The 23651-nt window shown below is 42.9% G+C and overlaps 1 protein-coding gene across 1 annotated transcript in view; it reads right to left on the minus strand.

The window, feature by feature from the left end:
* Positions 1–23651, minus strand: part of LOC115461912 (aminopeptidase O-like) — a 247942-nt gene that overhangs the window by 15681 nt on the left and 208610 nt on the right. Inside the window, exon 6 of the mRNA XM_030191967.1 lies at positions 3447–3533. Coding sequence (XP_030047827.1) covers positions 3447–3533 — 87 coding nt within the window. The remainder of the gene's footprint in view (positions 1–3446; positions 3534–23651) is intronic.

Here is a 23651-nt window from a genome sequence, read left to right on the forward strand (position 1 = left end):
ATCCACCCATGTCCAGCGACCCTCCTGTCCCCCCTGCCATCCATTTATGTCCAGCAACCCCCCCTGTCCCCTCTGTCATCCACCTATGTGCAGAAACCCCCCTCCCCTGCCACCCACCCATGTCCAGTGACCCTCCTGTCCTCCCTGCCATCCACCTATGTCCAGAAACCCCCTCCCCTGCCATCCACCCATGTCCAGCGACCCTACTGTCTCCCCTCCCATCCATGTCCAGCAACCCCCCGTCCCCTATGCCCTCCCCTGCCATCCACCCATGTCCAGCGACCCTCCTGTGCCCCCTGCCCTCCCCTGCCATCCACCTATGTCCAGAAACCTCCTCCCCTGCCATCCACCCATGTCCAGCGACCCTCCTGTGCCCCCTACCCTCCACCTATGTCCAGAACCCCCCTCTCCTGCCATCCACCCATGTCCAGCAACCCTCCTGTCCCCCCTGCCATCCATGTCCAGCAACCCCCCCTGTCCCCTATGCCCTCCCCTGCCATCCACCCATGTGCAGACCCTCCTATGCCCCCTGCCCTCCCCCTATGTCCAGAAGCCCTCCTCCCCTCCATCCACCCCATGTCCAGCGACCCTCCTGCCCCCCCTTGCCAACTGCCATCCACCTATGTCCAGTAACCCCCCCGTCCCCCCTGCCCTCCACCCATGTCCCGCGACGCGAGTCTCCTCGTTCCCCTGCTGCTCCCCCTCCCTCCAGCCACCTGAGACATCCCCCGTCTGACCCCCCCCCCCCCGACCCGCCAAACGACCCTCTTCTGTCGCCCGCACCTCACCTGACCCGACCCAGCATTTTAAAAAAAACCTCCAAGCGGCGGTGCCGGTGCCTCGCGTCTGAGGGCAGAAAACTCGCTTCGTCGTTGGCCGGCCTTCCCTCAAGTCCCGCCCTCTGATGTAACTTCCGCAAGGGCGGGACTTGAGGGAAGGCTGGCCAACGACGAAGCGAGTTTTCTGCCCTCAGATGCGAGGCACCGGCACCGCCGCTTGAAGGTTTTTTTTTTAAATGCTGGGTCGGGTCAGGTGAGGTGCGGGCGACAGAAGAGGGTCGCTTGGCGGGTCGGGGAGGGGGGGGGGGTCAGATGGGAGATGTCTCAGGTGGCTGGAGGGAGGGGGAGCAGCAGGGGAACGAGACTCGCGTCGCGGGACATGGGTGGAGGGCAGACGAGTGTGGTCGGCGAGGCAGAGGCGAGGCACGCCGCACGGGGCCCCCTTAGGCGCGGGGCCCTATGCGGCCGCCTCGGTCGCCTCTGCCTAAGACCGGCCCTGACTGTGGCTTGGTAGCATATGGATTTTACATCACTATTTACAAAAATGTTGTTTTATTACTTTATGCTTTTGGCAGGTAGTTTCCTCTTTTTTGGTTATAGTTCTATTAGAATAAGGCTGGGAACCTAGTGTCGCAAGCCATCATTCTCAGCTATGTGGGGATCTTCCCCTAATGTATAGGTATCTCTTATAAACTTATTTAGGCCAGCCATCACAGCAGCAGTCCATGTCCCAGAAGCTTCCTCTGAAACTTTAAAATCAAATCGCTCTAAATTGAGCCACCATGTCATCACTGCATAATGACTGGGATTCTCTCCATCTCATGAGCTCTGAATGCCACCTTTGTAGTGTCCTCAGCCCTGGCTGATCCAGAGAACAGTAATCCTGTCCTTGAAAACTAATCCAGGTCCTCCACATAACAGTGTACAGCACTGCCACATATAATAGCATTGTTCAGGTCAGTTGTTTCTCTAACTGCCACAACCCAAGAAAGCACCAATAAGCCCTATAGACAATTTTGTAATTGCTAATTGGTCTGAAGGGACAAGGATTGACTTCTATAGTCCTCCTGATCTCCTGCTCCCCAAAAGTTTATACATTAAACTGGCATTTATTTTCTACTTTGTTCTAATGGGAGCTCAAGATGGACTATGAGTGAAAATAATAGCACTATTATAAAATATCAAATACAAATTAAAAACATCTTAACTCCCATACAGATTTAATAGATTCTTCTAGTAGAGGAGTGTGGTAGCCGTGTTAGTCCACTCTTAAGGTTATCAATAGAAATCAAACAAAATAAAACATGGAAAAGAAAATAAGATGATACCTTTTTTATTGGACATAACTTAATACATTTCTTGATTAGCTTTCGAAGGTTGCCCTTCTTCATCAGATCGGAAATAAGCAAATGTGCTAGCTGACAGTGTACGAATTTGCTTATTTCCGATCTGACGAAGAAGGGTAACCCTCGAAAGCTAATCAAGAAATGTATTAAGTTATGTCCAATAAAAAAGGTATCATCTTATTTTCTTTTCCATGTTTTATTTTGTTTGATTTCTATAGATTCTTCTATAAACTCCACAGATTTAGTTGACCTTATTTTGATAAATACTATCAAAAACAGCCATGTTTATTTTTTAGTCTAAATATCACACTGAAATGTTCCTCTCTTCAATCACTGACGGCTTATACTGTAATACAGTTAATTTGCCCTTCCATGTTCGAACTCTTGTGCTCTGTAATTTATATTCAATACTGTTGGCAATTTCAATAAATTTTCTTCTTCACATTATAATTTTTTTTAAAACAATATACCTCAACCACTTAATGGTGCTAAACTATTTTTCTGGCTATTGCCAGAGACTTAAAAATATAGACATAGGTGTTGGAACAGGAGGAACCACAGGTGCCATGAACCCCCCCCCCCCCCCTAAAAAAAAAAAAAAATTTCCCTCTCTACCCCTCCTCCCGTGAAGTGTTTCTTTCCTTACCTCTATCCCCTGGGGTGGCAATGTTACAGAAGCATTACAGCCAGCCAGCCAGCCAGCGTGGGGTCTTTTCGCATGCTCAAGGCCTGATGGCTTCTGTCCCATCAAAACAGGAAGTTCATAAGGGGCATGGAGCTTTCAGACCTACATGCACAGATGCTCAAGGCTCTGTACTGGCCAACCATGCTTGTACTGACGATTGTAGGTCACTGCTCCAGGGGATGGAGGTAAGGAAATAAAAATGTAGCAAGGGGAGGGAGCTGTAAAGAAAGAAAAAAAAGATACTTGAGACTACAGGGAATATGAGGGGAGACACTGAAGAGGTGGGGGTGGAAGGAGACAGATGCTAGACACCATTGGGAGGGGGGAGGAATTCACAATTAGGTAAGGAGAGAAATGCTGAATGCCATAGGGGAGTTGAGAGTTTGGAGAAAAGAGAGATTTTAGATACCTGAGAGAGGAAAGGACAGAGAATGCTGGATGCCATGCCAGAGGGTACTACAGGATAGTAAGTGTGGGAAACTGAGATACTGGGGCTGGAGTTTGGGCCCCTCCAAACAAAATAGCACACATTTTCCCCTTTATATACCACCACTAGCTGTTGCAGGCCAAACTGTTTAAAACCCATTGTAACTCTAATTAAAACTGTTTTGAAAAAGTTGATTGATTGTAACTTGCCTGGTGATCCTGTAGAAATTGCTCAACATCTCTATAAGCTGCAGAGTATTTATGTTTCACTATAAGTTCACACCAGCGATGCTGAACCTTTAAGGGCAAAGAGAAAGAGTGCAAACTATTACTCACAAACACATGCACAATTGTGCTATTCATTTAAGATTGACCTAAAGGGATTTCATAAACATACTTAGCATTTTATGCCTCAGACTCTGGTTAATGTTCTGTCAGTGCTGAGCACAGTACAAAAATCTTGTCAACATACTCCCATATAATATTAATTATGACCTACACTATCTGTTTGTTTATTGTACCAGCACCATTTGAGCTAATTAAAAGAATGCACCCTGTCCTGACTTTATACCTGGTTCAGTACTATAAAAAAGCAAATTATACCATTAAATATGGAACAAGTTGACTTTATACCTGGTTCACTGCTATAAAAAAAGTGGAGTGGAGGAGTGGCCTAGTGGTTAGAGCAAGAGCACCGGTCTTAAAATCCAGAGGTGGCCAAATCCCACTGCTGCTCCTTGTGATCTTGGGCAAGTCACTTAACCCTCCATTGCCTCAGGTACAAACTTAGATTGTGAGCCCTCTTGGGACAAAGAAATATCCAGTGTACCTGAATGTAACTCACCTTGAGCTACTACTGAAAAAAGTGTGAGCAAAATCCAAATAAATAAAATAAATTACACCATTAAATATGGAACAAATTCTCTTTTTAAAGATTAATGGAAGACATAAGAGGAAATTCTCACATACTACTTTAATGTATGAGTAGGTAAAAGGACAACCTATAATCATCAGGGACGCAAACAAACTGGGCAACACAATAATAATGGGGGATTTCAATTACCCGCATATAGACTGGGGTAATGTAACATCTGTACACGCAAGGGACATAAGATTTCTTGATGAAATCAAGGACAGCTTCATGGAACAGCTAGTTCAGGAGCCGACAAGAGAAGGAAAAATACTAGACTTAGTCCTTAGTGGTGCTCATGATCTAGTGCAGGGGGTAACGATACGAGGGCCGCTTGATAACAGTGATCATAATATGATCGGTTTTGATATTGGCATTGAAGGAAGTGAAACTAGGAAATCAAGTACGCTAGCGTTTAACTATAGAAAAGGTGATTACGACAAAATGAGAAAAATGGTGAAAAAAAGACTGAAAGGAGCAGCTCGCAGAGTAAAAAACTTGCATCAGGCGTGGATGCTGTTTAAAAACACCATCCTGGAGGTTCAGGACAAATATATTCCACGTATTAGAAAAAAGGGAAAAAAGACTAAACGTCAGCCGGCGTGGCTAAACAGTAAGATAAAGGAAATCATTAGAGCCAAAAAACAATCCTTCAGAAAGTGGAGAAGAGAACCAACTGAAAGTAACAGGATAGATCATAAGGAATGCCAAGCCAAATGCAAAGCGGAGATAAGGAGGGCAAAAAAGGACTTTGAGAAGAAATTAGCGTTGGAAGCAAAAATACATAGTAAAAACTTTTTTAGATACATTAAAAGCAGGAAACCGGCCAAAGAGTCGGTTGGGCCGCAGGACGAAAATGGTGTTAAAGGGGCGATCAAGGAGGACAAAGCCGTAGCGGAGAAATTAAATGAATTCTTTGCTTCGGTCTTCACCGAGGAGGATTTGGGGGGGACACCGGTGCCGGAAAGAATATTTGAAGCGGGGGAGTCGGAGAAACTAAACAAATTCTCTGTAACCTTGGAGGATGTAATGGGTCAGTTCAGCAAGCTGAAGAGTAGTAAATCACCGGGACCTGATGGTATTCATCCCAGAGTATTAATAGAACTAAAAATGAACTTGCGGAGCTACTGTTAGAAATATGCAATCTGTCCCTAAAATCGAGTGTAATACCGGAAGACTGGAGGGTAGCCAATGTTACTCCGATTTTTAAGAAAGGTTCCAGAGGAGATCCGGGAAATTATAGACCGGTGAGTCTGACGTCGGTGCCGGGCAAGATGGTGGAGGCTATTATTAAGAATAAAATTGCAGAGCATATACAAAAACATGGACTGATGAGACAAAGTCAGCACGGATTTAGTGAAGGGAAGTCTTGCCTCACCAATCTAATGCATTTTTTTGAGGGGGTAAGCAAACATGTGGACAATGGGGAGCCGGTTGATATTGTATATCTGGATTTTCAGAAGGCGTTTGACAAAGTGCCGCACGAAAGACTCCTGAAGAAATTGCAGAGTCATGGAATCGGAGGTAGGGTATTATTATGGATTAAGAACTGGTTGAAAGATAGGAAGCAGAGAGTAGGATTGCGTGGCCAGTATTCTCAGTGGAGGAGGGTAGTTAGTGGGGTCCCGCAGGGGTCTGTGCTGGGTCCGTTGCTTTTTAATGTATTTATAAATGACCTAGAGATGGGAATAACTAGTGAGGTAATTAAATTCGCCGATGACACAAAATTATTCAGGGTCGTCAAGTCGCAGGAGGAATGTGAACGATTACAGGAGGACCTTGCGAGACTGGGAGAATGGGCGTGCAAGTGGCAGATGAAGTTCAATGTTGACAAGTGCAAAGTGATGCATGTGGGTAAGAGGAACCCGAATTATAGCTACGTCTTGCAAGGTTCCGCGTTAGGAGTTACGGATCAAGAAAGGGATCTGGGTGTCGTCGTCGATGATACGCTGAAACCTTCTGCTCAGTGTGCTGCTGCAGCTAGGAAAGCGAATAGAATGTTGGGTGTTATTAAGAAGGGTATGGAGTCCAGGTGTGCGGATGTTATAATGCCGTTGTATCGCTCCATGGTGCGACCGCACCTGGAGTATTGTGTTCAGTACTGGTCTCCGTATCTCAAAAAAGATATAGTAGAATTGGAAAAGGTACAGCGAAGGGCGACGAAAATGATAGTGGGGATGGGACGACTTTCCTATGAAGAGAGGCTGAGAAGGCTAGGGCTTTTCAGCTTGGAGAAGAGACGGCTGAGGGGAGATATGATAGAAGTGTATAAAATAATGAGTGGAATGGATCGGGTGGATGTGAAGCGACTGTTCACGCTATCCAAAAATACTAGGACTAGAGGGCATGAGTTGAAGCTACAGTGTGGTAAATTTAAAACGAATCGGAGAAAATTTTTCTTCACCCAACGTGTAATTAGACTCTGGAATTCATTGCCGGAGAACGTGGTACGGGCGGTTAGCTTGACGGAGTTTAAAAAGGGGTTAGATAGATTCCTAAAGGACAAGTCCATAGACCGCTATTAAATGGACTGGAAAAATTCCTCATTTTTAGGTATAACTTGTCTGGAATGTTTTTACGTTTGGGGAGCGTGCCAGGTGCCCTTGACCTGGATTGGCCACTGTCGGTGACAGGATGCTGGGCTAGATGGACCTTTGGTCTTTCCCAGTATGGCACTACTTATGTACTTATGTACTTATGTACTTATGATATACAGACTGCGGAAGTTAGCCCAACTAACTCCCACAGTCCTCAGTGATGCCAGATAAACAATACTGGGCCGTTTCCGGTGATTAGCATTAAATATCCATTTTTTGGGCTCTTTTGAAATTAATTGGCCAAGCTGATATTCAGCGCTGGCCAGTCAAGTTTAAACCGGCCAAAGATACACCAGGTATGCACGCAGCCAAAGCCGGCTGCCAGAGTCATGCTGAAAATCGTACGATATAACCGTCTATCTGCCAGCTGTGAATTTCCAGCGGGTCATGGCCAATCATGTCCTGCTGAAAATTTGTAGATAGCCGGCTAAGTACCATTTAGCCGGCCAGGTACTATTCCTGACTGGTTAAACGGTTTTGAATATTAGGGGGGGGGGGGGGGGAAGAAACTTATGCTCCTTATGGCAAAATATATACAGAAGAGCACCAGACTGAAAAAGTATTTAGTATGTAGGCAGCATAAAAGCAACATTTTTTTGTTTAATAGAACAGATAATCTCAGAATTTTGAAGTCTAGCAATCTCATTTGTTATAGTTGCATTCAATCATTTGTAGCACCAGTCCTGCCAGACACCGTAAGCCTCATGGCCTATGCCACAGAATCAATGAAGGTACAACATTCAGAAGAGAGAGAAACTAGAGAGCATTATAATACTCATTTTTGGTGTTTTACATCAAACAGAGAGCCAGTATTGTCAATATCAGTATTTATAATCCAAACTAGTAAGACATTTAGCTTGCAATTTAACTATGGTTCAAATCATGGGAAGGGTTTTCCTACTATGGGCCTCTTATTAAACTGCGCTAGTGATTCCCACATGTCAAATGCGACACAGCTGGTAATCACTAGCACAGTTTAGTAAAACAGGCCCTATGTATGTTATAGCACCTCAGTGGAGGATTTCCATTTATAATAGCATTTTTTATGTTTTTAGACTGTTTAAAAACAGTTAAACTCATTATTTGATGATCAAGTATGAATTTTTTTCTGCACTAATTACTGTGGCTCTTGGCCAATTTCTTTTAGTCTAGAACTTTTGCCATTCAGATGCTTTTAATTTTGCTTTTAACAATCAGAGGACATCATAGGATGCATGTATTCTATGGTTTATGTTTTAAGTGTTTAAATATTGCACCTGCAAATTTGGGCAATTAACTGAACAACCTAATTAGCATTGATAAATTGGATTTTTAATAAGCAATTCTTGGCACTAATTACATTTAAAATTAATTAAAATGCTAAATTTTACATGCGAGACAAGAAAAAGGGGCAGCTCATGGGCAGATCAGGAGCATTCCTTTTAGATACGCATGTAATATCAAATAAGGTGGGATCTGTGTCTAATTTAAGTGCGAGTATTTGCACTATTTTCCACTGGTGTAAATGGCTGCACCTAAATGTAGTCGCGGTTCCCAGGTGTACGAACTATTCTATAGAACTCATCTAATTTTAAGTGCGGTTTATAGAATAGTGCTGAGCATTTTTTTTTCCGGTGCCATATATAGAATTTAGTCCCTGTTATATTACCAGACTGACTAATCTTTTTACAGTTCTAATTAATATTAAAATACTGTTTTTTGTGAAACTGAAAAAGGAAGCTTGGCTTTGGTGTAGCAACATAGTGGAATTCACATTTGTTTATTTACTGTTTGTGATATTTATTGTATGTGATATGGTAATCTATTAATTTTATATGATTGTCATTTTATTATGTTTGGCAAGCAATTTTACATTTCTTTATGATATATATATATATATACTAGCCATTAAGCCCGTTAAAACAGGCGAGTTTTTTTAAATTTCACCCCTCCCTATTGGCTGCATTACGTTCAGTACAGGAGCTGCTGGTGGAGGCGGGGTTTGGAGTGTTGCTCCTTGAACATTCGGTCTCTTCTGCGCATTTGCGGGCGAGTACGGTCACTCGCAATTTTATATATATATATATATATATATATATATATATATATATATATATATATATAATGTCAGCAGTCATGATCCCTATAAGCTCAGAATGCAGGATAATATTTGGATTACAGGCAATGAAGGCTAGCAGCTGGGCATTGCTCACAAGTTTCAATCTTGTGTTGGTGGTTCATCCCTTTCTATGTCTCTAATAGCAATGAGGTAGTCTGGTGCATGTGTTAGTGCTTTACAATAACACTTCTTTAAAGCAATAAGCATTTGCTGCTTTCAACCTTGTGCCCCACAACGTACCTGATAAGTTACTGAAGGACAACAGCCCCAATGTAATAAAAAATGCCACTATTAGCATGTCTTTACTTTGATTTTGGCCAGCATTTTTTCCACGAAATATAACATCAAGGGCTGGCCAGCTAAATAAATACTTGAGAGCTGAAATCTTAAATACTCAAGAGGAATAATAAATACCATAGCTGAGATTGAGTACTTTTACTGAACTTATTTGAAAGAGAGAGAAGTGTTTTCAGAGTTTCCAGTCTCCATGTTCAGAAGATGCTAAGCATGTTTCAAGTCCATAGTCACAATCCCTCCAATTCTGTATAGGTTGCCCAAAGTTAGGCATGCGAATTGCAGATACATATAAAGTAATTGGATACACTGGTGATCAGTAATTGGCCTTAACAAGTACTAATTGGCACAAATTACTGGTTATGGGCGTATCTGCGCCCTTATTCTATCATCTGGATGCCTAATTCATTTCACGCACAACTCCAAAGGGAGCATGGCCAAGGGAGGGGCATGGGTGGATCACGGGCATTCCCAGTATTTAGACACCGAGTTACAGAATACTTCAATTTTCACGCCTGACAGTAGTTAGACACAAGCATTTTCACCAGCCTTTAGCAGGCATAAATGCCCACTCCTAAAGTTAGATGCACCGATGACTTAAGCTAATATTCTATAAAGACAGTTCTGCATGGAACTGTCTTTACAGAATTTGCACTTAGTGTGCATCATCCTAGCACCTTATTTTGGCTGTCCTATAGACAAGTCCCTTCAATATTCATACAAGCAGATCTATTGATTTCTAACAAAAGCTCCATAAAAACTGCTCTCTGTTTCTTATTCCAGGGGTGTGCCATCTGTACAGCTCCACCAAACCCTATGATATATCGTATTAACTAAAGTTTTACAGTACTTCTCAGTAAAAAGGCTGCTTCAGAGATCATCATTTTTATGAGTGTGTGTATATTTTTGTCAGTTGTGTCGGGGAGACATGAAGATGTTCACCAGTTTCTTTTTCTACACCCACACATGCACACTGCAGATATGTGCACATTCTGATCTTGAAATAAGTAGTCAAACTTTTATGAAGGGATTTTTAAAAAATGAAATATGCCCCTTAAAATGTAGGCAAATACTTCACACCTTTCCATTTTTCAACAGAGATGAGCTCCACCTTGTCTAATCTTTCCTCTATTTCACATCCTCCTCTGGAAGAAAGCCAACATACAGGGCGAGGCTGGGTGGGACGGAAAACACAACAACACATGAAAGAATGCAAAGCTGCTTTTTTGACTGTACTCCAAGTCCAAACTAGAAACGCCCCTGGATAGCAATCTTGTAAGTTATGAATGCAGTCTGAGAAAGTGTCTGTACTTTCCCGTAATATACACAGATCCGAGGGCCTCCCAAATCTCTACTCAGACTGGTAATGCTGCACATAATTTAATTCTAAGTTAGACTTAACAACAAACCTCACCTGGTTTTGTTCTTTGCAATTATCTAACCAACAAGTATGCCATGACCAAGTGGGTGGCAAGCTCCAATTGTGCAATACGCACATGACAAAGCTGTGGTAATCTCTTTCATGGCTTCCATTCTGGAAACTACTTACGCAATCATTATCTGTAATCAATTTTCTGAGTGGAAATCTCATTTTGCACTGTAAATCTTCTTCCATATTAACATTTAAAAAAAAAGGCAGATTACAAAGAGGGGCATAATCGAATGGGAGCGCCCATCTCTAAGGATGTCCTGACGAAGGGGCGGGGAAACCCGTATTATCGAAACAAGATGGGCGTCCATCTTTAGTTTTGATAATACGGTCCGGGACGCCCAAATCTCAACATTTAGGTCGACCTTAGAGATGGTCGTCCCCGGTTTTCAGCAATAATGGAAACCGAGGACATCCATCTCAGAAACGACCAAATCCAAGCCATTTGGTTGTGGGAGGAGCCAGATTTCATAGTGCAGTGGTCCCCCTCACATGCCAGGACACCAACCGGGCACCCTAGGGGACACTGCAGTGGACTTCAGAAATTGCTCCCAGGTGCATAGCTCCCTTACCTTGGGTGCTGAGCCCCCTAACCCCCCCCCCAAAACCCACTCCCCACAACAGTACAACACTACCATAGACCTAAGGGGGGCACCTACATGTGGATATAGTGGGTTTCGGGTGGGTTTTGAAGGGCTCCCATTTACCACCACAAGTGTAACATGGAGGGGGGAAGGGCCTGGGTCCGCCTGGCTGAAGTGCACTGCACCCACTAAAACTGCTCCAGGGACCTGCATACTGCTGTCAGGGAGCTGGGTATGTCATTTGAGGCTGGCAAAAAATTTTTTTTAGGTTTTTTTTTTTTTTAGGGTGGGAGGGGGTTGGTGACCACTGGGGGAGTAAGGGGAGGTCATCCCTGATTCCCTCCGGTGGTCATCTGGTCAGTTCGGGGACCTTTTTGAGGCTTGGTCGTGAAAAAAATGGACCAAGTCGGACAATTGCTTGTCAGGAACGCCTTTCTTTTTTCCATTATCGGCCAAGGATGCCCATGTGTTAAGCACGCCCCAGTCCCGCCTTCGCTACGCCCCTGGGAACTTTGGTTGTCCCTGCAACAGAAAGCAGTTGAGGGCGGCCAAAATCGGCTTTCGAGTATGCCGATTTGGGCGACCCTGAGAGAAGGACGCCATCTCTCAATTTGTGTCGGAAGATGGGCGCCCTTCTCTTTTGAAAATAAGCCTGATAGTCTCCTTCGTGTGAGACAAGCATCTATCTAAAAAGGTACCCACAGTTGTGCTGTTTCAGCACCTATGATTTCCAGTCTAACATGATCATTTGTGGACGGATTTTTTTGGCTATTTACTACAACCTTGTGTCACACAACACCATACGAAAAGCCGTGATGTTTGAGCTTTTCAGTGACATCAATTCCTTGTTTGCAAGACAAATGGTTCATTTGATACTGAAGCACAAACATGGCTAAGTGCACCGCAGGCCTGAAATGAGTTGAAGCAGGAGCTTCAAACAATAGCACAACTGCCCCAAAACAAGCCCATTTTTCCTCTCTGAAAATTCCTAAAGAAAATGAAAACACAGGTTGTCATTGTTGCATTTTCTATGGTAGTGGGTTTTCACAAATGACTGCTGAACGTTGCATAAGTACGTAAGTATTTCCATACTGGGACAGACCAAAGGTCCATCAAGCCCAGCATCCTGTTTCCAACAGTGGCCAATCCAGGTCACAAATACCTGGCAAGATCCCAAGAAAGTACAATACATTTTATGCTGCTTATCCCAGAAATGTTCCATGATCAACGGGACCTAATGTGTAGATGGTAGTCATAGTGATGAGTAAAAATCAAGACTGTAGTAAAGCAAATTTTGTTATATGATAAGGCAGTCTGTTTTGACCAAACAGAATGTGCCACTTTTCTGTTTCCTTTGAAGTCTGTGAATTTATGACATTTTTACAATAAATCACTTGGATGCCTGAAACTTCTTTCTTAGATCAAAGGAGAATATAAAAACAGTGTGATGTGGGCATATTCACTTGGTTAGTCAAATGCATGAACAGTATAAGAATGGCCTCTGTAGAGGAAAAGTAATCAAAAGTGTTCAGTTTTAAGAATATTCATTCACCAAAAGCTGTGATTATGATCCAGAAGTTCTCTATGTAGCAGCCTCTATGCGGGACCGTCCGTAACAGTTAGGATACAATTTTACACATGCCAAAGCCTTAGATTAATGACTCCCAAACCTGTCCTGGGGATGCCCTAGCCAGCCGGGTTTCCAGGATATCCACAATAAATATGCATGAGAAAAATCTGCATGCAAAGGAGGAAGTACATGCAAACCTCTCATGTATATTTATTGCAGATTTTCTGAAAATCTGACTGACTGGGGTTCCCCAGGATAGGTTTGGGGAGGGATAGGTTTAGTATGTTTTATTTAGAAACAGAATTTATGTGACAGCAGAATACCATATACAGAACCACAAGATGCAGAACACCTGAGCTGAATGGCAATCAAATATATGATATTTAAACTGCACCAAGTGTTGCTCTCAGTTCTACTGAATACAGACTTCAGAGAGCACACAAGATGTACTGGTACCATGCTATCTAGTCTTTAGAACAACCAATTCATTCTCTGCATTGACTCTTGCACTCCCCCGGCAATGTGTCAATCATCCAGGTAGGGAAACACATAAATTGCTAGTCTGCGCAGCAATGCTGTAACTACTGCTAGACATTTGGTGAATACACTGGGAGCTGACATAACGTCAAAAGGCAGAATGCGATACCGGTAGTGGTGTTTCCTTACTCTGAGATACTTCAATTCTGTTCCTGAATAACGGGGACTAGGGTGCCAGGGAAATCATCATGAACTTTTCTTTGACCAGGAATTTGTTCAGGGCCCTTACATCTAAGATGGGTCAGAATCCCTCCCCATCTTCTTGGGCACACGGTACCTGGAATAGAATCCCTTTCCTTCTTCCCCTGCTGGCACGGGCTCAACAGCATTGACCTGTAGAAGATTCCTCTACAAGTACCTGGTTGTGTGGAGAGCTGATGTAAGATGCTCTCGATGGGCAATTTGGTGGTCGTTGATGCCAATGAAGAGCTTAACCGAGACGGACTATTTAAAGAACCCACTGGTTGGAGGTTGAAAGGGTCACCTTTGATGGAAACACTATGCCTCTCCTTACCAGAAGATGGTTATTTGGAGCAGCTATGTTCTTCTGGAGCTAGTCAAAGGCTTCGACTGGAGAGCTAGCTGGGGCTTCTGTGGGTGGGACAGACAAGGGTGAGAACACTGGGATTGGGGCTGCTGCACGAGAAAGCGTTAGAAACCTATGCTTTTGAGGGCAGTAGGGCCGCTGCCTAGGCCCACTCGAAAATCTCCTAGTAGAGGATGCAGCAGCTGGAGACTGCCAAGAGAGGGACTGGATGACCTCTTGATGAGGTCAGCGACCTTCTCCACCTTGTCCTCAAAAGATTATCTCCTCAGCAAGGTACATCCTCTAACCTCTTGAACCACTGGTTGCAGGCCAGACACAAAAAAAGACAACAGTCTACGCATCCCCACACCCATGGCAGAGAGTTTGGATGTAACATCAAAAGTGTCATTAAGTGCACCTGGCCAGATACTTTCTCCCTCAAGAGTTGGCCAGTAAATAGCTAGAGTGCAGAAAATAAGTGAGACTAAGACTACTGCGTAGCAAAGATTTAAAGAAGAAGAAGATGCTCATGTAGAGCTGGTAGGACAGGATACAGGCAATAAGCATCGAGGCTTAATAAGATTTCCTCCCAAACAAGAACAAAAAGAAACTAGAGAAAATAATAAAAGCAAATGAGGGGGAAAAATCTGCATGGGAAGGCACTGCAATGGCAAAGAGAAAAGCACTGAGGGGAGACCACAACTGGGCCTGCTTGTCTTCTGAGAAAAATCCCTAAATAAATCTGTTAGGGCACAGATGTTCATTCCCCCTCAGAAACGGGGAATAAATGTTCATTATATAGGCCTGCTGTAGTCCTGCCCACAAAATGCCTAGACCACATCTCCTTGCCATTAGCAAATTCTTCAGTTTTAGATATGTATATCCCAGCTTTGTAAATTAGAACTTACACATATATGCAATAAACATAATCATTCCCTACAGAAAAGAGCAGGACAGTTCACTCATCTCTTGTATCCGTTCTCTCCTCTTTTCCAGGAATGACAATTTTTCACTCCACTCACACACACACTGTCTGTTGCATTAGCAAGGCATTCCCGCTCGGTTTATTAGATTATCTAATGTCTCCTTACTAGAAATGCTTTCTTAATGCACATAACTGCATTCACCGTTGGCTTTTCTGCAGGCGTCACGTCTCACAGCAACTTGTATACTATTCACACTCTGTCTTCATGGTCTCAGCCCTCTTTGGGTGGCTCACCAGGCAGATAGTATATCATATGCCCTCTTTCATCCACTCTGCACCTCCACTCTTGTTTCTGCATCCTCCTACAGGCCCTCATGGAGTTCTCCACTGGCCTTCCCTGCTTCACAATGAGTGGGTGCTTCTCTTTGGGGTTAGGGAGTAACCAACTTTCCCTATTTAATTTAATACAGGACTTGATCAGCACCTAACCCCCACTGACACTAGAGCTCTGCCTCCCAGCAGACACCTTCCAAACCCTCTATCCCTTATAACCTTTGGACCCCCCCCCCCAACTCTTTCCCTAGATTTCCATATACAGATTCCAGCTAATTATTTGGCTCTTCTAACTTTGCACTGATGCAAGGGCAAGTGGTACCCATGAACGATCAAGGCTCAAAACATCTACTATCTGGAGACGGCACTATTTAGGTTTCTTTATTTTGAGTTTTTTTAAAATTAAAACTGGCCCATAAAAGGACACTGACACAGTGAACATGTACAAGAGGTGATCTTCCCTCTCTCTCTGATGCATACATTTTGTACTTAATGGTGCAGTGGCGTTTCTATGGCTGTTGGCACCAATAAACCTTTCTAACCCCCCCCCCCCCCCCCCCCGTTTACAAAGCTGCACTAGCGGCTGCTGGTGCACTAATTCCAACACAGCCCATTCACCTTGAATGGGCTGTGTCGGCATTGCTGCACGGTTTTCTAAATGGGGGGGGGGGGGGGTAAATTTTTTTACTTTGGGCAAAATAAATCAATAATGTTTTTGTCTCATCAGTGCTGATGCAAGTAGTCTAGGGTTCCCTTGCTAAATCTTCAGGCTTCTGCTCACCCCTGCCCTGTGGCTCAACACTTTTCTTCCTCCTCATTCTCTTCAGGCCAGCACTATAAGCATGCTCAAAATGCATGGTTGCTGGCTAGTACTTCCCAGTGCTGATCTTGAGATGCAGGAAATCAGTACCTGACACTTGTCACCCAACCTACTGCATTCTCTCTTCGGCTGGTGAGGGCCTGTCAACTGCTACCAGCTATGCTACTCTGCTTGCTCTTGCACCACCTCACAAACTCCTGGTGCCCCTGGGCAAATGTTTAGTTGGTTTAATGGCAAGGCTGGCTCTTTATCTCATAGTCCAACAAGCTACTGTATCTTTCACACTGACTACAAACCTCAAAAACAAATGCAAGGCTGAATTCTGCATTCCTTAGACAAACAATGATATTCAATCCCTCTTTACTCTCCCTTCTCCTGCCAATCAGGTTTTCAGGGTATCCCCAGCAAATATACATAAAAAAATACATCTAGGTGACTAAATAAAACAAAAAAACTATGTTATTAATATAAAAATCAATAATATATTAAATTATATGACTTCAGCTAATCCTCAATCTTCATTCCAAAGCTGATGGGTACTAGAACTAGGTGGTAAGCGCTTCACCAAACTGCATGCATAATGTTCAATGTGCAAATTCTAAGTGTGCGATGATGGGTAGGGTGGTGAGCACATGGCTCTCAGCACACATATAATTTATTTTTTGATATTTAACAGTTTTTGAGTGTGGGTCTGATGTTTATTATTAAAGTATAAACCCCAATTATTTATATTTTTGTAAATACAACAAATATAAATCAGATATATTTGCATAAAGGTGCAATTCTATAACCTAGGCCTCAATAAGTACCCTGTTTCCCCGAAAATAAGACATCCCCTGAAAATAAGACCTAGTAGAGGTTTTGCTGAATTGCTAAATATAAGGCCTCCCCCGAAAGTAAGACCTAGAAAAGTTTTTGTTTGGCCCCGATGGGACATGGACACAGAAACCTTAATTTTTTTCGCTGCAACCCAAAGACGAAATAACATTAAAGAAATGCAAGAAACAAGACTGAGGTGGAAAATCAATCGTCCAGCGGACTCCTACCATCCTCCTTCACGCTTTTGTGAAGATCAACTACCGGTAAGTGATCCTGGAAAAAAAAAGAAACATCCCCCTTGCAGAAATAATAAAAGAAAAGAAAATTAGTAACCGAGCCCTTTCGGCGCTGCTCCATCACCCAAGGGCTAAGTCAGACTAGAAGGATGGAAAGTGTTGCGAATGTACAGGAGGAGCGCATAAAGCGCCACCAACGGGGAACGGAGCTACCGTAGAATTCTTTTTTAACGTTTGTAATACGGTAGGGATGATCCTGCGCCCTAAGCCCTCTCACAACCTCCCGAGACCCCCAGCCAGAGCAGCCCAGCCCCACATTCCATTACCTTCCCTAGTTCATACCCCTCCTCCATTCCCAGCCCGGCCAGGGTGGCTCTGCTCCGCTCGAGTCCTGTGGTCACTGTGGGCAGATAGGCGAGCCACGGCCTACTCCTGCAGGATACCGCCCCCCCACTTCAATACTGTTCCTGACCGCCACAATCCCCCTACTACTCCCGAATAAGACATCCCCTGAAAATAAGACCTAGCGCATCTTTGGGAGCAAAAATTAATATAAGACACTGTTTTATTTTCGGGGAAACATGGTAGTCTATAAGATGTCACCAGCCACTCTCATTTTGGCTATTTCATATATATTTTGCACCTTTAATCAATAACATTTATGTCTGGTAAGCAGAATTTATTTTATTTATTTTAATTTCTTATATACTGCCTGCAAGATATCAAAAGTGATATATATTCAGGTACTGTACGTATTTTTCCTGGAAGGTTCACAATCTAGGTTTGTGTCCAAGGCAATAGAGGGTTAAGTAGCTTTCCAAGGTCACATGTTGCTGCAGTGGGATCTGAATGGGGCTCCCCTGGTTCTCATCCCACTGCTCTAACCATTTAGTTGCTCCTCCTGCCCGAGAGCACATACTGCCTCAAACTGTGGTATATTTCGAACACTTCTCATACACGAGCGTCCATGAAGGAGAAAGGATTGTGGAGTAAGAAGTTAAAAAAAAAACATTCCACCTTCTTTCTAACTGCTTTTCATTACATTCATGACACATGAGAGTATCTGATCAAGTCTCTTCCTATTTACCTTGCGCTGTGGGCAGACATGATGAATGGTTTGCTATCAAACTAGTTGAAAGCAAGAAAAGGGAAGTGCAAACAGTAAGGCAAGCCTTAGGCAGACTGCCATGCTCACTTCAACACCATCTGCCAGAAGAGGTAACCTGTGCAAAAGCAGACTGCCATCTTTCCTTGCCTTTGTTTTCAATTGGGTTACCATGATCATTTACTTGTGGGTGGGCTCCTAGATCATTATGGAGTGCATTTTAAAAGAACAAGCAGTTTGTTTTGGAAAAACTGTGCAACAGTCATTAGAGCAAGACATCTACACATTCTTTGTGCAGCACTTGAAACATTCACATGTGCTTTCCATATTATTTAATGACCCTGGTGTTTGTGTGTATCTGTAGGAGGTCTGGTTTGAGCTCATCCAAAATAGAAAAATTTTCCCCCAAAACATTGTTAAATATTTTGCTGCAGATCTTGGGGGCGTTGCTGAACTCTAGTGGATTGTGTGTGTATCTATTGCAAGTACTGTGAACTGCAAATTTTGACAGCCACTGGGCAAATGCTTTATAGTACTAAGACGTGAAACCTGCAGACATCAGTTCAAATACCACCCTCCACCACTAATGATGTGACTATAAGAAAACAGCTTAACTTCCCTGAAAGTCTGATTGTAAACTTTTGGGGAAGGAAACTTTTAACCATGAAATTTATCCCACACTGTATACTGTACAATGGCATAATATACGGTAATATATTATATCCCACAGGCAAAGGGCATACAATAAGAGATGGACTGCAGATATAGTCATCTGGCCCAAGCAGCTGGCAAGGAAACATTTAGAATGTCAAATGCTGTAACCATAGGAGCCAGCTTTTCAAAATTATTAGGGGTGCTAAGCCCAATGGAAATGACCCCTCCCTGGACACATACAAGGAATTCTCTCAATATTGGGGGTGCTCAAGCACCCACAGCACCCACAGAGTAGGCTCCAATGGCTGTAACTAATGATATATCTACAATGAATGGGCATCGTCACTGTTACAAGATGTTCTTTGCATTCTAGGCATGTTTTTAATATTTGCTATTTGCCTTATCTGTTTTTATTGTGAAGATTTGTTCATACTGTTCTTTCACCTCTTAAGCAGTCCTCTTCCTTTGCACGGTACGCACTTTTCGCATTAAAAATTCTCATAGGAGCCCTTCTACATCTTCTTATCCATCCTGACAGCTATATTTTTAAATTTCAAGGGTGTGAAAGAAAATCAGAGCATTCCTTGATTTCATCTTTCATAAAGGGTAGCCAAAAAAAAAAAAAAAGAAAAGAAAAGAAAAAACCCAACCCATATAAAAGGCATTCTATAACTTAGGTACTCATATATAACGCATTATCCCCCGAATTCTATATTGTGCGATTTGGGTTGTAAGTATAAATCTGGTCATATTCTGGATTTACATGTGCAACTTAATTAGTTTAACAAGCCAATCAGTGCTCATAATGGAACTTAAACAACTGACACTAATTGGCGTTAATTAGAATTTACATACACGAATGTCTAAGCGTATTCTATAAAGTGATGCGTGTGAATTCTAAGACACAATCTGAAAAGGGGCATGGCCATGGGCATTCCTAGAATTTGCGTGCACTGTTATAGAATATGTCTGTTCTACCTGTAATTTAAGCGTCAGCATTTACACCAGGTTTTCATTGGCATAAATGGCCACAACTAAATATCCACAGAAAACGAGTGCTGGGTGTATTCTATAAACCATGCTTAGATTTAGGCGTGGTTTATAGAATACACCTAGACATATTTTCTTTCATGACAGATTTTTTAGGTGTGATAAACAGAATCTAGATCTGTAAGTGTAAGTGTTTAGCGTGGCACCTAAAGACTACTCTGCAAATACCCACTTAACTCGTAGCATATATTTGCAAGGGGGCATACGCAAGGGTGGGATATAGGCAGGGCTTCCAATTATGCATGTAACTTACAGAACACTAAGGGGCCCCTTTTACAGAGCAGCACTAAGCCCAACACATGCTTACTGCTCGCTCTTTCAGGACTACCGCTGGCCCAATGCAACCTCCGGCAGTAGTCCCGCCCCGAGCGTGCGCCATTTCTGGGGAAGAAAAGAAAACCTCCGGAAATAGCTTGCGCAGCGATAACCCGGCAGTAATCAGGCATCGCCGTGCGCTGTCCGGTTACCACCGGATTAGCTCAAGAGACTTTATCGCCACCTTAAATGGGTGGCAGTAAGGGCTCCCCGTCGCATGGCCATGCGGTAAGATTTCTCTTACCGCATGGCCATGTGTGCCTGGGGTCCTTTTACCCGCTATGGTAAAAAGAGCCCTGGCACGCAGGAAAAACAGCCCCCACTGCTAGTGCAGGGCCCTTTCTCCTACTGCTGCACTAAGATGTTCACATTTAACTGATGTAAATGTGAGTGTCTAAATGTTAGGCACGTATATAACCAGTCATTCTAGTATTCTATTATGGAATCTAGGTGCCTAGGTTCTGTTATAGAATAGAGAGGCCCCTAAAGACTATTCCGTAATGCAAGCGCTCTCTTTTGCAAGCACATTATGCATATAAATGTATAGAATGCTAGAAGTTCTGTTTGTATGTATACACAAATGCTAGTATGGCACCTAAGAGCTATTCTACAAAATACCTGCTTAACTTACACAGTGTGTAGTTGCAAGGTGGGCATACACAGGACTGAAGAAAAGGCAAGACATAGGCAGGGCTCCCACGTGTGTACAAAATACTGTAAGACACATCCTTGCCGCAGTTTGGCGCACACACTTACCTCAGCTCTGTGGCTGGGGTAAATTAATAGTGCCTAAACCTTAGGCACATTGATAGCCAATAGTGCTACTATTCTAATGAAGCCTAGGCACCCAGGTTCCTTTATAGATTTGGTCCTACTGTGCACCCTCTGGGCACTTATATTTGAGGTGCCCAGTTATAGAATTGTCCCCTAACTGTGGAAACCTCCAGGGCTTCGGAAAAAGAAGCAAGTACAACACAGAGGACAAGAACAGATTATGCTATAAGTGAGAGGCATGGAGCCTTCTGGAGAATACTTGCATGCTTAATTCTAGTATAAAGATGTTGATAGTTCTACAGCCCACTATACAATTCTAGTTCCTGACTGGAAAAAGTATTTTAATCTCTCTCAAAAGAGAAGCAAAACAGATTTCACTAAAATCGGAAGTAGTTACAGCAAGTCGCCTTCTTGAAAATTCTGCAAGATTAAGCTTGGTGGCTCATGATTGCATTCATCCAGTAAAAGAAACAGTGTACAATGATGCTCTACTAAAAAAAAATGGAATATTGACAGTATCACAGGAAAAGCATACAGGGTTAACCGGGAGTTTTCAGTTGTTTAGCCCTGTAACTAGATAGAGCTGCTGAAAATGTCCAGTTTGCACCCAAACTGACACCAGCTATTTTGGAAGCAGAGTTAGCACTTAGCTGATTAAGTGCCGATTTTCAGCACTTAACTGGCTAAGATAATCGCATAAACAGGACCGCACAACACACAGTCATATTTATGTGGTTCTTAGATAGTTTAAGTGCTGAAAATTGCACTTAACCAGCTATGTTTTGTTTAGTTACATATAACTGGATCTTTAATGCTGGAGTTTGGACATGGCCTGCATTGAATATTCAGGGATAAGGCCATCGCTGGCTGAGTATCAGGCCCTAAATGACAATTTTCCAATCCTTTGAGCATTTAAAAAAAAAAAAAAAAAAAGTTTGAATGTTTCCAAAGACTTTCGTCCCACAAACTGCAGTGCCAAAGACAGAATATTTGCTTTTTCCTCTTTTCAGATATAAATTTAAAAAGACAAATGTAATTTCCCCTCAACATGCTACAGAGAAAAGTGGCTGGGTCAGGTTTGTTTCTTTGTGTTGCTGTGCAGGAGGCTGACTGTAGACCATTGCACAGTCAGTGCTTGTAATGCTCTGGGTGTGTCAGGTCAGTGCTTGCAGCTGTACTGAATAGCACAAAGACTGGGCTGTAGTCTAAAGTGGAAAGGGAACAAAGGCAAAGCCATTGCAATGTCATTTATTCTTCTATTATCTTTCTATCTCTGGGTCCTTAGCTCTGTTTTGTTTAGTTGTTTGAGGTAAATTAACCCTTCACTGCACTGGGAGACAGTGTCAAGCCATATGAACAAAAGCGGATAGAAGTATTAAACTGACTGGGTTCCCCCCTTTTTTTCCCCCTTTATGTGATTCGGATATAGAAATACTGCTATAAATCTTAATGTTTGCAAAAAAAAAAAAAAAAAAACCCAATGACAACCTGGCTACTATTCAAATAGTTACTTATTTTTATGTTATGTGTACAGATACATTTGTGCTTACATAAGAGGTGTAACTGTTCTGTGAGATTCAAGAAATACTGAAGATACACAATTATTAACTAAGCACTCTCATAAGTGTTTCATAGGATGTAATACCACTTAAAATGGACAATCAAAAGATATTGTAGTTTGTGAGCTTTCCAGCACTTACACACAATTCCTCAAAACCCCAGTAAAAGTCTGCCTTCATCCCAACACCTTTTCCTGAATCTGGAACCTAGAACTGGGCTGCAGATTACAGTGCAGTCCTCAGCTGTAAACCTTCATGCCAGCTGAACTGCATCAAGAAAATAATTATTGGGCCAGCATATTCTTTTTAACACATTTGCCATTGGATTCTATATATGGCACCCAGGTTTGGGTGCCCAAAAGATGCTTGCACAGCCTAATTGCACAACTAATGAGATGTTAATAAAATATCAATAATTGGATGGTAACCACCAATTATTGTTAGTTGGCACCAATTACGATTTGGGCACACATCTGCCTGCATGCTATAATGCTGGGTGGCTAAATCCCATAGTGTGCAACCCACAAGGGGGTGTGGCCATGGGAGGGGTATAGGCAGGGGTAGTCCAAAAGGTTGTGCACAGTGTTCTAGAAAATGAGTCTCTGCATCCAACTTTGGACGCTGGAATTTATATCAGGTTTGAGCAGGCATAAGTGTGGCACGGGACTTGGCACTAAGCACTATTCTACTGAGTGCCATTTATAGAGATTTCCTCTTGCTGTGCCATTTAAATCATTTGTGAATATTCAACGCTGTTCTCCCAGAGTTAGACAGAATACATTTGCTCAACCCTCGCACAATGTTGGGGGTAATTTTACAACTGGGCACCACCATCTAGGCATTCCGAGGACACATGGTGGAACCAATCAGACTTGGCATTAACTACAGGCATCCAAATGCAACAGGAACATTTCGAGCCACAATCATGTCCCACCTATGCTCTATCCATGCATATGACCCCTTGCACTTACACACTATGTAAGTTACAAACTGTTCTATGGCATGTTTTGAGAACTGTTTTTTTTTAACACTAAGGAAAAAAATATATCCTATATAATAATTCTCACCTCCAACATTCTGAGGCTGCCTGGAACCGTGGATCATGTTGGAGTAGATAATAGTGATGTCACACAACCCACACCAGATTGGCCAGTAGAAGGGAGAAGGGCGGAGCCATGATACAGGGAGCAGTGAATCAGCATAACACGGGGAATGCACAGCAGCAGGAACAGAAGCCTCTCTCACACAGTCACTCTCACATACACTCTCTCAAACATACA

Source organism: Microcaecilia unicolor, chromosome 2 (assembly GCF_901765095.1).
Source record: "Microcaecilia unicolor chromosome 2, aMicUni1.1, whole genome shotgun sequence".
NCBI lineage: Eukaryota > Metazoa > Chordata > Amphibia > Gymnophiona > Siphonopidae > Microcaecilia > Microcaecilia unicolor.